Source organism: Octopus sinensis, linkage group LG22 (genome assembly GCF_006345805.1).
Source record: "Octopus sinensis linkage group LG22, ASM634580v1, whole genome shotgun sequence".
In the NCBI taxonomy this organism is placed as follows: domain Eukaryota; kingdom Metazoa; phylum Mollusca; class Cephalopoda; order Octopoda; family Octopodidae; genus Octopus; species Octopus sinensis.
In genome coordinates this window covers 23,687,650-23,703,038 of record NC_043018.1, presented here as the reverse complement: position 1 = coordinate 23,703,038, position 15,389 = coordinate 23,687,650, and the positions used below count along the sequence as shown (strand labels likewise).

Below are 15,389 nucleotides of genomic sequence, written 5' to 3'. Positions count from 1 at the left end.
CTATCTATGGAGCAGAAATGTGGCCCCTCTTGAAGACCCTGGAAAAGAGGATCGGCAGCCTCAATAGCAGAGCCCTGAGAACCATCAAGAGCATCAGATGGTACCATCATGTTTCCAACAAAGAACTGTATGCGCATGCATCAGCCTGCAGCCTCCCACCTCGTAGCTGTCCATCGCATGCGCTGGTGCAGACGTGTCCTCCATCTCCCACTAGGTCAACCTACCAGGGTTTTAGTCTCTTTTGATGCAGCAGCTGTGGGCTGCAAGAGGCCTTGAAGTAGGCCCCACACCAGATGGCTGGATGTGACTGGGGGAAGATCTCCAGAGGCTTGACATCACCTTGGAGGTTGCAGAAGGGTTGGCATGGGACTGCTAGCGACGGAGAGCACTGGTGGACCTGGTCAGTTCTCTGCATGATGACGTCTCCGGGACCACTAACCTGGGATGACCCCCCAACCCCATCAAACAAGAGCATGAAGCAAAGCAAAGCAAGCAAAAATTTATAGCTTTTTGTATGTGTTTTGGGAATCTAATTATTCAGAGAAAGGATTAACATTGTTGTTGTTTATTATCCTTATGAGCTTCCGTCCATTCTCAAACATTAACATATCCTGTTTACCTTATATGCAACTAACATGCACAAGCTTGTACACATACGCATATGCACCCCGCTCTCCCTCTGTGTATGTATGTGATGTGTGTGTTTGAACTCTGCTGTAGCTGACTTGGTCCTTTATTCTTTTAGTTTCAAGAAAATAAATACCAATAAAATACTGGGGTCGAATCATTTTGATTGAACCTTGTCCCAAAATTTGTGGTCTTGTTAGCTTGCTGGACAAAATTCTTACCAGTATTTCTTTTGGCTTAATGTTCTTCATTCAGTTGTTGTTGAGGCTGACTTTGCCTTTCATCCTTTCAGGATCAATAAAGCATAGTACCAGGCATGTACTGGGGTCAATGCAATCCACTTCACCCCTCTAAAATTGACTAGCCTTGTACCAAAATAAGAAGGAAGAAATATTATGATTATTAAGATGGTGAGCTGGCAGAATTGTTAGCACACTGGACAAAATGCTTACTAGCATTTCGTCTGTCTTCACGATCTGAGTTCAAATTCTGCCGAGGTCGATTCTGCCTTTTATCCTTCTGGGTTGATAAAATAAGAACTAGTGAAACACTGGGTTCAATGTAATTGACTGGTCCCCTCCCCCAAAATTTCAGGCCTTGTTCCTTTAGTAGAAAGGATTATTACTGTTATTTAGACGAAAAAGGATGGCAAGTTGTCAGGGCCATTAAAGTGTCAGGAAAAAAATATCTTGCGATATTTCTTTGAATTCTTCATGTTCTGAGTTCAAATCCCACTAAAGTCAACTTTACGTTTCGTTCTTCTGGGGGTCAATAAAATAAAGTACTAGTGAAGTAGTAGGGTAGATGGCACTGGCTGTCTCTACCCTTGCACCTGAATTAGAAACTATTATGAATAAGTCAGTGGACAAGAGTCCTGGAAGTCCATTGAGCAGGCATCAAACTTCACTGTCTCCAGGTAGAGATTGGGGCAGAAATGCAGGTGTAGTGAGTAATTAGTAAATGTGTGTATGTAGATTTGGATAGGTGACCCAGAAAAGGGATAAAAGAGGTAAAAAAAAAAAAATAAATAAAAGGAACAACAGCATCAGAAGGACCAGAAGGGGTGAGAAGGAAAGGACAAGAGCATGATGGGAAGGAAACAGGGATACCCTGTCCTTCCCATGCGTGCATGGAAGATGGATGTTAAATGATGATGACACACACACACACCACACACACACACACGTAGATGCGTGCACACACACACGCATATGTAGATGCGTGCACACACACACACGCATATGTAGATGCGTGCACACACACACACACACATATGTAGATGCGTGCACACACACCCACACACACACACCAACATATGCCCAATATATCCTATGGATATCAATTGGTGAAATAAATATATTCATCACATAACTCCTGACATTCTTTATTTTCTACACACACACACACGCACACACATACATAGACATATGATCATACATACACTCACACACACTTACGTAGACACATTCTCACACTCACACACACTTGCATAGAGACACATTCACAACACACACACACACACACACATACACATGTTCACACTCACACATTCACACACACACACACACTTGTGTAGAGATACATATCCACACTCACACACAAATATATGGAAATGCACACACACACGCATAAATATGCACACATACATAGAAATGCATAGATGTCCATGCATTTGCACATAAACACACACACACACACATACACACATGTATATATATAGATATATATATGCCAGATCTAGACTGGAGCCTGGTGCAGCCATCTGGTTCGCCAGCCCACAGTCAAACCGTCCAACCCATGCTAGCATGGAAAGCGGACGTTAAATGATGATGATATATATATAGTGTAATAAATAAAATATATGCATACATACAAACATATATGTACGTACCTACATCTACATGTATATATACATGCATATATAAATATATCGGCAAAAGAGACCGATAGAATAAGTACTGGGCTTACAAAAGAATAAGTCCCGGGGTCGAGTTGCTCGACTAAAGGCGGTGCTCCAGCATGGCCACAGTCAAATGACTGAAACAAGTAAAAAAAAAAAAAAATACGTACAGGACACCACAAAAAGATGTAGAACTCAACAGTATATATACATGTAGATGTAGGTACGTACATATACGTTTGTATGTATGCATATATTTTATTTATTACACTATTGTCTGACAGCGCTTCGCGTCGGGTTCGTTTCGATTCGTCGCTTCGTTCCGTTTCTTATCCTCCCAGTATTGTTTTATTATATATATATATAATATATATATATATATATATATAATAAATATTAGGAATAAATCCAAATTTACAGGGAAAAAATCAGATTTAGGATTAAATCCAATTTTATAGTAAAATATTATATAATATTAATTAGAGACAAAACCACTATTTTGCAAAACAAACAAGGAAAGACTTAATCAATACATAAAATTTTAATAAAAAGTAAAAATTTGAAACTGACTTGAAAATCGGAAATCCACCTGAAGATTGTCGTTCAAGACATGAAACAATTGTAGTGGCGGTTTTTTTTTACTTTTTATTAAAATTTTATGTATTGATTAAGTCTTTCCTTGTTTGTTTTGCAAAATAGTGGTTTTGTCTCTAATTAATATTATATATATATATATATATATACACACATGCTTGCTTATGTCCATGCAGCTATGCACACATGCACATTTGCACATTTATGCACTTGCACACATTTACTTGTAAACCCCACCACACACACACCACACACACACACACACACACACACACACACCTTCACACTGTTCTTGCACTGCACGAGTGTTCACGTTTTCCCAAACTGTTTCGTGTTGTTCAGCGTAAAGCATCCTTGCAGACTGTCGACCTGAAAAAGGTTAAAACTGGTAAAGGGAACAAGGCGGCCGGGAAGAAAACGGCTGCTGCTAAAACAGGTGAAGAAGGCACCATCAAAGAAGGGACAAACCTAAAGAAACGTTCCGAAGAAATCTATGACTACAAATATATTGGTAAATTACTGTCTTACTCTTTTACTCTTTTACTCTTTTACTTGTTTCAGTCATTTGACTGCGGCCATGCTGGAGCACCGCCTTTAGTCGAGCAAATCGACCCCGGGACTTATTCTTTGTAAGCCCTGTACTTATTATATCGGTCTCTTTTGCCGAACCGCTAAGTGACGGGGACGTAAACACACCAGCATCGGTTGTCAAGCAATGCTAGGGGGACAAACACAGACACACAAACACACACACGCATACATATATATATATATATACGACAGGCTTCTTTCAGTTTCCGTCTACCAAATCCACTCACAAGGCATTGGTCGGCCCGGGGCTATAGTAGACGACACTTGCCCAAGATGCCACGCAGTGGGACTGAACCCAGAACCATGTGGCTGGTTAGCAAGCTACTTACCACACAGCCACTCCTGCGCCTAGTCTTCTTGACTTTTTAAAAAAAAATTCAGTTTTTTTTTGTTATATTTGTATTCTTTTATTCTTTCATTTGTTTCACTCATTTGACTGTGGCCATGCTGGAGCACCACCTTTAGTCGAACAAATCTACCCCAGGACTTATTCTTTGTAAAGCCTTGTACTTATTCTATCGGTCTCTTTTGCCGAACCGCTAAGTAACGGGGACATAAACACACCAGCATCGGTTGTCAAGCAAAGCTTGTGGGACAAACACAAACACACAAACACACACACACACATACATATATATATATATATATATATATATACGACAGGCTTCTTTCAGTTTCCGTCTACCAAATCCACTCACAAGGCTTTGGTCTGCCCGAGGCTATAGTAGAAGACACTTGCCCAAAGTGCCACGCAGTGGGACTGAACCCAGAACCATGTGGATGGTTAGCAAGCTACTTACCACACCGCCACTCCTGCGCCTATATTTGTATTCTTTTATTCTTTCATTTGTTTCACTCATTTGACTGTGGCCATGCTGGAGCACCACCTTTAGTCGAACAAATCTACCCCAGGACTTATTCTTTGTAAGCCTAGTACTTATTCTATCGGTCTCTTTTGCTGAACTGCTAAGTTACGGGGACGTAAACATGCAAACATCGATTCTCGAGCGCTGTTAGGGGGACAAACACAAGTACACACACACACACACACACGATGGACTTCTTTCCATTTCTGTCTACCAAATCCACTCAAGTCTTTGGTTGACCTGAAGCTATAGTAGAAGACACTTGCCCAAGGTGCCACACAGCCACTCCTGCTCCTATTTTTCTTATAAAAATCATATTGCTTAATTAATTGACATCTAATTTTCTCTGTCAACATCATCATTGGTCGTAGCAGGGTTGGTAGTGGCTTTATCATCATCATCATCAGCAACAGCAGCTGCATCTTTCTCATCATCAATTTTATGCCTGTTTTGCAAGTTGGCATGAGATGGCCTAGTTATCACAAATCGTCAACCTTATTGAGAATTATTGCCCCTCTCAGCTGGGGGCCAGGATTATGCCTTACTTGTATGTTCCATTGAATAAATTAATAATCAACAGAGAAGGGGACAAAATGATTCAATTAATAATAATATAATAATAATAATAATAAACATTGTGTACAGTGCTCAGGTGCACTACAACTCATCTAAAGTGCATATATAATCAGGTGTAGTTTCGACGGATTTCGGAAAGCATGAGGGCCTTAAAGGATGCAGTGTCATGGCAGAAGAATCATTTTCTTCTCGGCTCTACCAATTAATTCCATTATTTTGTCTGGTGTTTTACCAATCCTGCCATTTAGTTATTTAATCACAGAATTTTCTTCTCTACAATATTTTCTGACTAATTATACAGATTGTTTGTTTCTCTGCACAGATGATGAACCAGAATTCGGTCCTAACTATTATGCTGTTATTAGCGGATTCTATGAACCCAGTTTACCAATACTTTTAGCTGATATTGATATCCTGATTGATGTTGTTGTGAAGTTTGGTTCTATCCATTATACTGGTTTGGCCGTTGAGGTGATAAACAAGGACAACCTCATACCTAAAGACTCAAGATTAATTGGTAAATACAAACTACTGGAATGACCTACATTTGAGTCTTTTTTTACATTTGTTCTTGGCCCAGCATGTATATCATATCTTATCTATAAAAATATCCTTTCATATTCTTCCCCTAACATTTCTGTATCAGGCAATGCTTATGTATGCTAAGATTAACCTTTCTGCAGTTAACTAACCACCAGACACAAATAGTCTACTCATTTTATGTTGAAACCAGCCAGATCCTACCTCTTATACTTATTCTACAATGTCATTCTAAAAATAAATAATCATATCATTGAAGTCTCAAAGCTTTGAGTTAATGCATAATTTTTTTTTTAGCAACACTCTACTGTTTTTCTTTCGGCGACATCTGACGGGCTTACTATTGTGTTGGGAGGTACTAAACAATTGTTACAATTTGCAATAATTCAGCGAAAAGAAATATATTTTATGAAAGGAAACAAAAAGGAGAAAGAGAAAAAACATCAGTGTTACACTAAGTGCCTCAATTAGTTGCATACCACACAGTTCATTGGAACCTACTGAAGCAAGCCAACATGCCCACTGCATTACTATGGGTAATGGTGAGGCATTGGAAAGGCCAGTCACCCTCACAGGCATCACCTAACACCTCAGTAAGTCCAGCAGCCAATGATGACAAGAACTTCACTGTTAGTGGCCCAGCCCCTCCAAATGTCTCAAGCGCCACAGGCTGGAAGAGATAGTTCACTGACAGGTCCTGATACAACAGGGTTTTGTTCTGTGGAAAGAAGCTTGCTTCCCAACCACATGCTTCTGAGTTCAATCTCACTGTGTAGCACCTTGGGCAAGCATCTTCTACTATAGCCTCATGACCCTCCCATTTACTGCAGTATCCAGCATATGGAGGGGTGCAAAATAGTCGCAGACTGTGGTGTCCCAGATTGCATGATTGAGTCAAAACAATGTGAATAAATAAATATTTCATTTGACAGAGTAATCTTTGTGCTGAAGGGTTGAATAAATCATGGCACAAAAGCCTATCTAAAAACCACCAACTTCACTGTCCCACAAATGCAATATATTTGAAAAATTTTAGGGAGGGTTCACAGTCCATCAGAAACACCTTAGTGGGTCCCTTGTGTGCCATAGCCTACCTGGTACTAAACCCTGCACAAAGTAAATAAACAGGATTGGACAGTATAAAAATATAATTGCTTAGAGATAAAAGCATAAATATATATACATACCCACACACCTGAGTGTGTGTGTGTGTGTGTGTGTAGGTACAGGTGTAGGCATAGCTGTGTAATTAAGAATTTTGCTTCCAAACCATGTGGTCTTGGATTCAGTCACACCTCATAGTGCCTTGGACAAGTGCATTCTCCTATACCCCAGACTGACCAAAACTTTATTAACAGATTTGGTAGACAGTGACTGAAAGCAACCTGTCGTATATAAAGTTTTTTTATTAAGGTATGGAATCCACTTTTCATCACAAGTTACAATATGGTCGAGAACTGGATCAGTCTGGTTATGGAGAAGAAGCAATAGGCAAATTTCATACCCGTGCATTTTCTGATTTTCATTCAAATCGTGTGGTACCCATTTGTTGAGATTTTTTAATTTTGCGATCACATGCAAATGGTTGCAGGCAGTTTTCTGGCTAACTTGAAGTTCTTTCCCAGTTCTTGAGTGGTTTTATGCAGATCTTTCTCAATGACGGTCTTTAATTGACCGTCATCAATGACAGATGGGCGTCCACTATTCTCACGATCTTCGAAGCTCAGGTCTCCACTGTGAAATCGTTTAAACCATTTTCAAGCTGACCACTCACTGGTCATTTCCTCACCAAACGTTTTGTTGATGTCATGAGCAGTTTCAGCTGCTTTATGTCCTTCCATTTCAGATGATTGTAACAACGGTGAAAAAAACATCAATGTTAATTTATTGATGCATTTGGGCAAGTCTGTGTCTGTATTATCAGACAATTTCAAAAAAATGTTTAAAAAAAAAATTCAAAACTCTGCAAAAATGCACCCCTAATTCTCCATGGTTCAAAATGTTGCTTGCATTTTACTCAACCTGATATATGCGTTGACGAGAGGCAATTACCTTGAAACTATAGTCCGTATGTAGTACTCGGGTCTTCGAGGGAGGATGACCTCCCTTTGCAAATAACACAAGGGCACTGAGATAGTGTCTAAAGTCCTTCTGGTGACATTGATCGCCTGGGGCTAAAAGCATCAGTACCCCCCCCCCCCCCAGTGGCTAGCCACATTCAGATGGCTAATACACCTTACGATATATATATATATATATATATACATACATATATATATATATACATATATACATGCATACATGAGGAGGTGGTGAAAAGTTCCTGGCCTGGTTGTAAGCCTAACCTTCTGAGTTTTTTTACAACGCTTAGAAAAACTGAAAGACTGCTGCTATAAGTGTGTGGAATCTGAGAGGAGAATATGTTGAATAAAATCATAATTAACCGATCCTCCTGTACTTTCTTTTACTCAAAAGCCAGGAACTTTTCGGCACACCCTCGTGTATATATGATGTCTTTGTGATAAATATTTCAACATTTCAGCTCAAGAAGAAGCTGTGGCCGCTGAGACTGAACGCCTAAAGAAAGCAATGGATTATTTCTGGAAGTGGACCATGATTTACCTAAATGAGCAATCTGCAACATCACAAACTCGTAACATTTACGTCACAGACTTTCTAGATGACAAGGAATCCAATTTAGAAAGCGATGTAAGATTTTCTTTTCTTATGGACTTTCTTCCTTCTTTTCATCTGCAGAATTGTCTTTTGGTAAATTGAATTGGCACTCCATCAGTTACGACAATGAGGGTTCTGGTTGGTCTGACCAACAGAACAGCCCCTGCTCATGAAATTAATGCACAAGTGACTGAGTACTCCATAGACATGTATAATCTTAAGCCTTTCGTTACTGTATTTATTTTGAGATGTTCTATGTTTTTTTCAATTATTTTAAATATAACAAAGAATTTAGTAAAATGACTTATCATTCAGCTAATGTTAGGAACATAAATTGTGACTAAGGTTTGGTGGAAGATTTTAATTCAGAACTTATGAAAACAGAACATTTGTACTCAGTGCCAGTTTCAGCCGGGTTGTTAATGAAAGGGTTAGTGTAATTCTCAGGGAGATTTAGGGTGGCAAAGAATGTGACAAGGCTGTTCCTTTGAAATACAGGGACCACTCAATTTTATCAGCTGAATGAACTAAATTTAGTGAATTAAATGTGAAATAAAGTGACTTGCTCAGGGACACAGTGCGCCACAGGGAATTGAACTCACGGCCTCACGATCATGAGCTGAATACCGTAACCACTAAGCTACATGCTATCAGAGTTTGGTAGATTATGGAGCAACAGATAAAACATCTTGGGTATTTAGTTGCTTCCCTTCACATCATGAGTTCAAATGCTATCAAAGTCAACTTTAGCTTTCATGTTCCTGAAGTTGATAAAATACATACCACAGATGTACTGGTGTCAGATAGTGTTCTTGAAGGCGGCGAGCTGGCAGAAACATTAGCACACCGGGCGAAATGCTTAGCGGTATTTCGTCTGTCTTTATGTTCTGAGTTCAAATTCCGCCGAGGTCGACTTTGCCTTTCATCTTTTCGGAGTTGATAAATGAAGTACCACTTATGCACTGGGGTTGATGTTATTGACTTAATCCCTTTGTCTGTCCTTGTTTGTCCCCTCTATGTTTGGCCCCTTGTGGGCAATAAAGAAATAAGATAGTGTTCTTGAATCATATCTTATCTCAATCTTTGGTCGTTGAGGTGAAATGGCTGTGTGGATATAGTGGTGGACTCCCAACTTGGAGGTTTTAAGTTCAAAACGACTGTAAGCATTTCATTGTGTATTTGAACATTATTGATTTAACGTCCACTTTTCCATGTTTGAATGGCTCAGATGGAATTTGTTGAGACAGATTATCTGTGGTTGGATGCCTTTCCTGTCACTGATCCTTACTCGTTTCCAAGTACGGAAGGCAGAAAACAAGTATCACTTGTATGCTGATGATGATGATGATGGTGATGATGATGATGATGCCCACGTATGATCATCACCTGATATCAAGACATTGGTGCACAAACATGCACACATACATACATACATATATGCAGGTGTGGCTGTGTGGAAAGAAGCTTGCTTCCCAACCACATGCTTCTGAGTTCAATCTCGCTGTGTAGCACCTTGGGCAAGCATCTTCTACTATAGCCTCGGTCAGACCAAAGCCTTGTGAGTGGATTTGATAGATGGAAACTGACAGAAGCCCTTCGCTTGACAACCAGTGTTGCTGTGTTTATGCCCCCTGAACTTAGCAGTTCAGCAAAAGAAACTGATAGAATAAGTACCAGGCTTTAAAAAAAAAGTACTGGGGGCGATCTATTCGACTAAAAATTCTTCAAGGCAGTGCTCCAGCATGGCCACAGTCCAATGACTGAAACAAGTAAAAAACAAGATAGAAAAATACATATACACATGCAAGAAGCTTCAGCTTATGGCTACCAATTCCACTAAAAAGACTTTGGTCTGCCTGGGGCTAAAATAGAAGATATTAACCAAGATGCTGTGCAGTGGGACATGAGATTCTCATGGTTAATATTCCTCTGGAATTGACAATGGCTGTAGCTAGATTTGAACTTAGGATCCTAGGACTACTAATTCGCCAACTTAGCCTTACTAGACACTGTACTTAACCATACATCACCTTGCACTATCCCTCACCTCACAAAGTGCCTCACCTCACAATGTACCTCACCTCATACTGTACCTCACCTCACACCTCATCACACTGCATTTCACTTCACCCTGTGTCATCGCACTCTGTACCCCACCTCACACCATACCTTCCCTCATGTTGTCCCTCCCCTCATGTTGTCCCTCCCCTCATGTTGTCCCTCCCCTCATGTTGTCCCTCCCCTCATGTTGTCCCTCCCCTCATGTTGTCCCTCCCCTCATGTTGTCCCTCCCCTCATGTTGTACCTCTCCTCATGTTGTACCTCCCCTCATGTTGTCCCTCTCCTCATGTTGTACCTCCCCTCATGTTGTCCCTCCCCTTATGTTGTCCCTCCCCTCATGTTGTCCCTCCCCTCATGTTGTCCCTCCTCTCATGTTGACCCTCCCCATCATATCACCACTCCCTATCATGCTGCCCCTTCCCATCATCCCACCCCACCAGGCCATTCCTCCCGTCACACTGCTCCTCCCCTCCCCATCACCCTCATCACCCCATCACGCTGCCCTTCCCCTTACATTGTTCTGCTCCTCACACTGTATTAGTGCATCACCTCACATCCATGTCTTTATTTTTACCTTTTCCAGTGTGCCAAACTCTATGAGAAGTTTGCCTTCACGCTTTATGGCATTGTTGAAAAACAGCGCATGTATCGGAATTTCATAAGGAACACAAAAATAATCGCAGTTCCGACCATTGGTCCCATACCTCCTAGAGCTGTCCCAATCTCAAGCAGTGAGTATTTACACACACACAGCTGGGTATTTTTTATGTTATGTTTATTTTTTAATTATTAAAAATAAAAGAAAAAATAGGATTCTTGGCTTTCACCCAGGCAACTAGGGTTCAATTCCTGGCATGAGAACTCATGCAGTTTAGGTGCAGCTGGGGCTTTGTAGTAAGAAGTTTGCTTCCCAATCACATGGATCCAAGTTCAGTCCCACCTTGGGCAAATTGTGTCTTCTGATATAGCTCAGGCCAACCAAAATCTTGTGAGTGGATTTCTATCTGTCTGTCTGTCTGTCTGTCTACCCACCCACCCTTCCTTCCTTCCTTCACAGGTATTCATACACACATGCACACATGTGTGTTTGTATGTGTATACCTACATACATGCTTGCTTGCATACCTATGATGGGCTTCTTTCAGTTTCCATCTATCAAATTCACTCACAAGACTTTGGTTGGGCCTCAGCTATAGTGGGTGACATTTGCCTAAGGCATCATGGGATGGGACTGAATCCAAAACTTGTGTTTGCAAAGCAAACTTCACAACTCTGCTGCCCAAAGTAAAACTATTGAAATCAATTATGAATGTAAAACAGATGACAAACTCGGACAAGAAGGAGGCCTTCTTCATCATCATCATCATCATTTAGCATCCGCTTTCCATGCTAGCATGGGTTGGACGGTTCAACTGGGGTCTGTGAAGCCAGAAGGCTGCATCAGGCCCAGTCTGATCTGGCAGTGTTTCTATGGCTGGATGCCCTTCCTAACGCCAACCACTCCGTGAGTGTAGTGGGTGCTTTTTACGTGCCACCCGCACAGGTGCCAGACGGAGCTGGCAAACGGCCACGGATGGATGGTGCTTTTTACGTGCCGTTTGGTAAAAATCTATTATCTTTTTCTTCCAATTCTCTTTCCAAGACAAATGGAAAAGAAGATTTTAGAGAACACCCTAAAATCTTCTTTACCATTTGTTCCCTTTTTTTTCCGAATTGTTTTACTTGTTTGCTTACTTTTTCTATATTTTTTATTTTATTAGATTTGTGCATCGTGCCACCCCCACCTCAATATCCGTTAATTGAGCCACGTACTTTTACCACTCTGGACATGCGTTATTATGATGACTTAATGGATACCATTCCCATGGAGTGTGTCACCGTTCCCCTCATTTTGCATGCCATGATCGAACAGGTTTGTTGCTGTCTCCTTTCTTACTGGACAATCTCTTACAATGAGTATATCTTTTCAGTGTCAAATGTGTGGTTGCTTAACCCCTTACCCGGCAGAAACGAATATATGCATTTTGACTGAAATCGTTTTTTTCTATCTCTGGCGAGTTAACTCGTCAAAAGATAGACTCGCCAAAATCAACAGCAAACAAGTTCCTTCGTCTAAAAACGGGTTAACTCATTTCTGCCCAAAGCGGTAACTTAAAATCAATATTATTGAATTAAAATTCATAATAAATAAGGTTTGAAATATACCTCAAAATCACCATTCAAAACATAGTAAAATAAAACAATTAAAAAATATGTCTGAAAAAATGCATTTATTTTAAAAATAATTGTTGGGTAAGGGGTTAAGGATTATACTGTGTAACATGATTTTGGGATAGCAACTGTTATTTCCTATCTGCTTACCCCAAGAAAGTATGAAAAATGGCTAATACTTCCTTCAAACTTTGCTTTTGTTATGATATTTATTCAACCCCCCCCCCCCCCAATCCCTCACAGCATATGGCTATGATGCTCCTCCACTACTCCTGCTCATGATCAGAGATCATGAACATATTGTTAGCCACTCAGGGACATGCTCTAGTGGTTAAGGTCAAGCAACTGACAAGCAAATCTGTGGTGCTGAGCAGAATGTTTGCTATAATGATATTTCTGAAATTCAGTAACTCAGCACTGAATCTGTTTGAAATATAATGGAAAATAGGTCAGTTCCAAAACATTGATGTCCAGGTCACAAAAGCAAAGTTCGAAGGGAATAGTATTGATTTCTTTTGGTTTCTAGATAGAAACAAAATAGGAAATAGCACTTACTGACCAAAGACAACAAGCAAATCGAACAAAGTTTGAAGGGGATAGTAGTCATTTGCTTTGATTTCTAGATAGAAGCAAATGTATATAGGCACAGGAGTGGCTGTGTGGTAAGTAGCTTGCTTACCAACCACATTGTTCTGGGTTCTTCTGTTGCCTTGGGCCAACCAAAGCCTTGTGAGTGGATTTGCTTGACGGAAACTGAAAGAAGCCCTTTGTGTGTGCGTGTGTGTGTGTGCATGTGCACGCTTGTGTGTCTGTGTTTGTACCCCCAATATTGCATGATAACTGATGCTGGTATGTTTACGTCCCTGTAACTTAGTGGTTTGGCAAAAGAGGCTGATAGAATAAGTGCTAGGCTTACAAAGAATAAGTCCTGTGATTGATTTGCTTGACTAAAGTCGGTGCTCCAGCATGGCTGCAGTCAAATGACTGAGACAAATAATATATATATATCAGTAATATATATATATAAAAGCAGTGACATGTGAAAGTTCTCTTTACTCTTTACTTGTTTCAGTCATTTGACTGCGGCCATGCTGGAGCACCGCCTTTAATCGAGCAACTCGACCCCGGGACTTATTCTTTTGTAAGCCCAGTACTTATTCTATCGGTCTCTTTTGCCGAACCGCTAAGTAACGGGGACATAAACACACCAGCATCGGTTGTCAAGCAATGCTAGGGGGACAAACACAGACACACAAACATACACACACACATATATATATATATACATATATACGACAGGCTTCTTTCAGTTTCTGTCTACCAAATCTACTCACAAGGCATTGGTCGGCCCGAGGCTATAGTAGAAGACACTTGCCCAAGGTGCCACGCAGTGGGACTGAACCCGGAACCATGTGGTTGGTAAACAAGCTACTTACCACACAACCACTCCTACGCCTATAGCCACTCCTACGTTCTGTAAATAATAGCAATCTTTTCTACTCAAGGCACAAGGCCTGAATTTTGAGGGAGAGGACTAGCTGATTGCATCAACCCCAGTGTTTCACTGGTACTTAATTTATCGACCCCGAAATGATGAAAGGCAAAGTCAACCTTGGCAGAATTTGAACTCAGAACATAGAGTATAAATACCTATACGGGTGATACTTGAAAAAAAAAAATGAGAAATGAATTCAGTTCAATTAAAAAACATGGGTAAGCAACACATTGTAAGTCACACTAGAATTTGAAAAAAAAAATTTATCTGCATGTAGGGTATGCATCGCCCCTTCAATGCCCCTTTTTTTCTCATTTGTATTTCATACCCAAACTATTGTAATTAATATATTTTTCCATGTAATTGCCTCTCTCTTTATATATATATATATATATATATATATATCTAAAATGTATTATTTATTAGGTGGTTGCAATAGAGAGACGTATACTGCCTCCCCGAGAGTATCAGCCACCTCCTACATTTGATGGTTTGAACCAAGATTTGGCAAAACATCTGTCTATGATGCTTCAGAAGCTTATTTTGGATGACAACTGCTCTGAGGTGAGTTATCTTCTCTTGTATTTGCACTAAATGCCCAAACGCAATTATATATTATTATTATTATTATTATTATTGTGGGATGACGTCAGCAGCTGGACGTCAGCAGCCGGGTGCGTTGACCGGAAGCTGGGGCAAGCGGAAGGGGTCAGCCGTCAGGCGTTCGCAGGGAGCGGAAATTGCGCCCTTTCCAACGTGGGTCGTGCAGGTGACAAGACGTGTGAGGACGTCGCTAAGGGTTTGGGCTAGCAGCTGCTATCGTTAGTGTTCGGGTCGGGGCTGTGAGGAAGGACTAGTCATCACTGGAGGGTCTCCGTCACTAAGAAGAGAAGGTAGGTGCCTCTATATTCAAATCGCGCACTCACTACAATTATTAAAGTGGTGAACTGGTAGAACTGTTAGCATGCTGGATGAAACGCTTAGCAGTATTTCATCCATCGCTATGTTTTTGTGTGATGGCTTATAAACCCCTTCAACGCTGCAATTGTTTTTGTTTCAGCACATGATCTCAGATCTAGTCACTTACTATGCAAGTACATCTCCGTAATATATATATATGTAGGCACAGGAATGGCTGTGTGGTAAGTAGCTTGCTTACCAACCACATGGTTCAGTCTCACTGCATAGCATCTTGGGCAAGTGTCTTCTACTATAGCCTCAGGCCGACCAAAGCCTTGCGAGTGGATTTGGT

General features: G+C 40.6%; 1 protein-coding gene across 4 annotated transcripts in view; it reads left to right on the top strand.

Moving 5' to 3' along the window:
* LOC115223233 (sperm-associated antigen 17-like) overlaps positions 1 to 15,389 on the top strand; it is a 74,341-nt gene that overhangs the window by 9,372 nt on the left and 49,580 nt on the right. For 3 of the 4 annotated variants that reach the window (XM_029793720.2, XM_036512215.1, XM_036512214.1), the window contains exons 4-9: positions 3,464 to 3,632; positions 5,477 to 5,671; positions 8,237 to 8,403; positions 11,015 to 11,162; positions 12,192 to 12,343; positions 14,564 to 14,701. In XM_029793720.2, coding sequence (XP_029649580.1) covers positions 3,464 to 3,632; positions 5,477 to 5,671; positions 8,237 to 8,403; positions 11,015 to 11,162; positions 12,192 to 12,343; positions 14,564 to 14,701 — 969 coding nt within the window. The remainder of the gene's footprint in view (positions 1 to 3,463; positions 3,633 to 5,476; positions 5,672 to 8,236; positions 8,404 to 11,014; positions 11,163 to 12,191; positions 12,344 to 14,563; positions 14,702 to 15,389) is intronic. The other variant, XM_036512216.1, reaches the window with a different exon arrangement.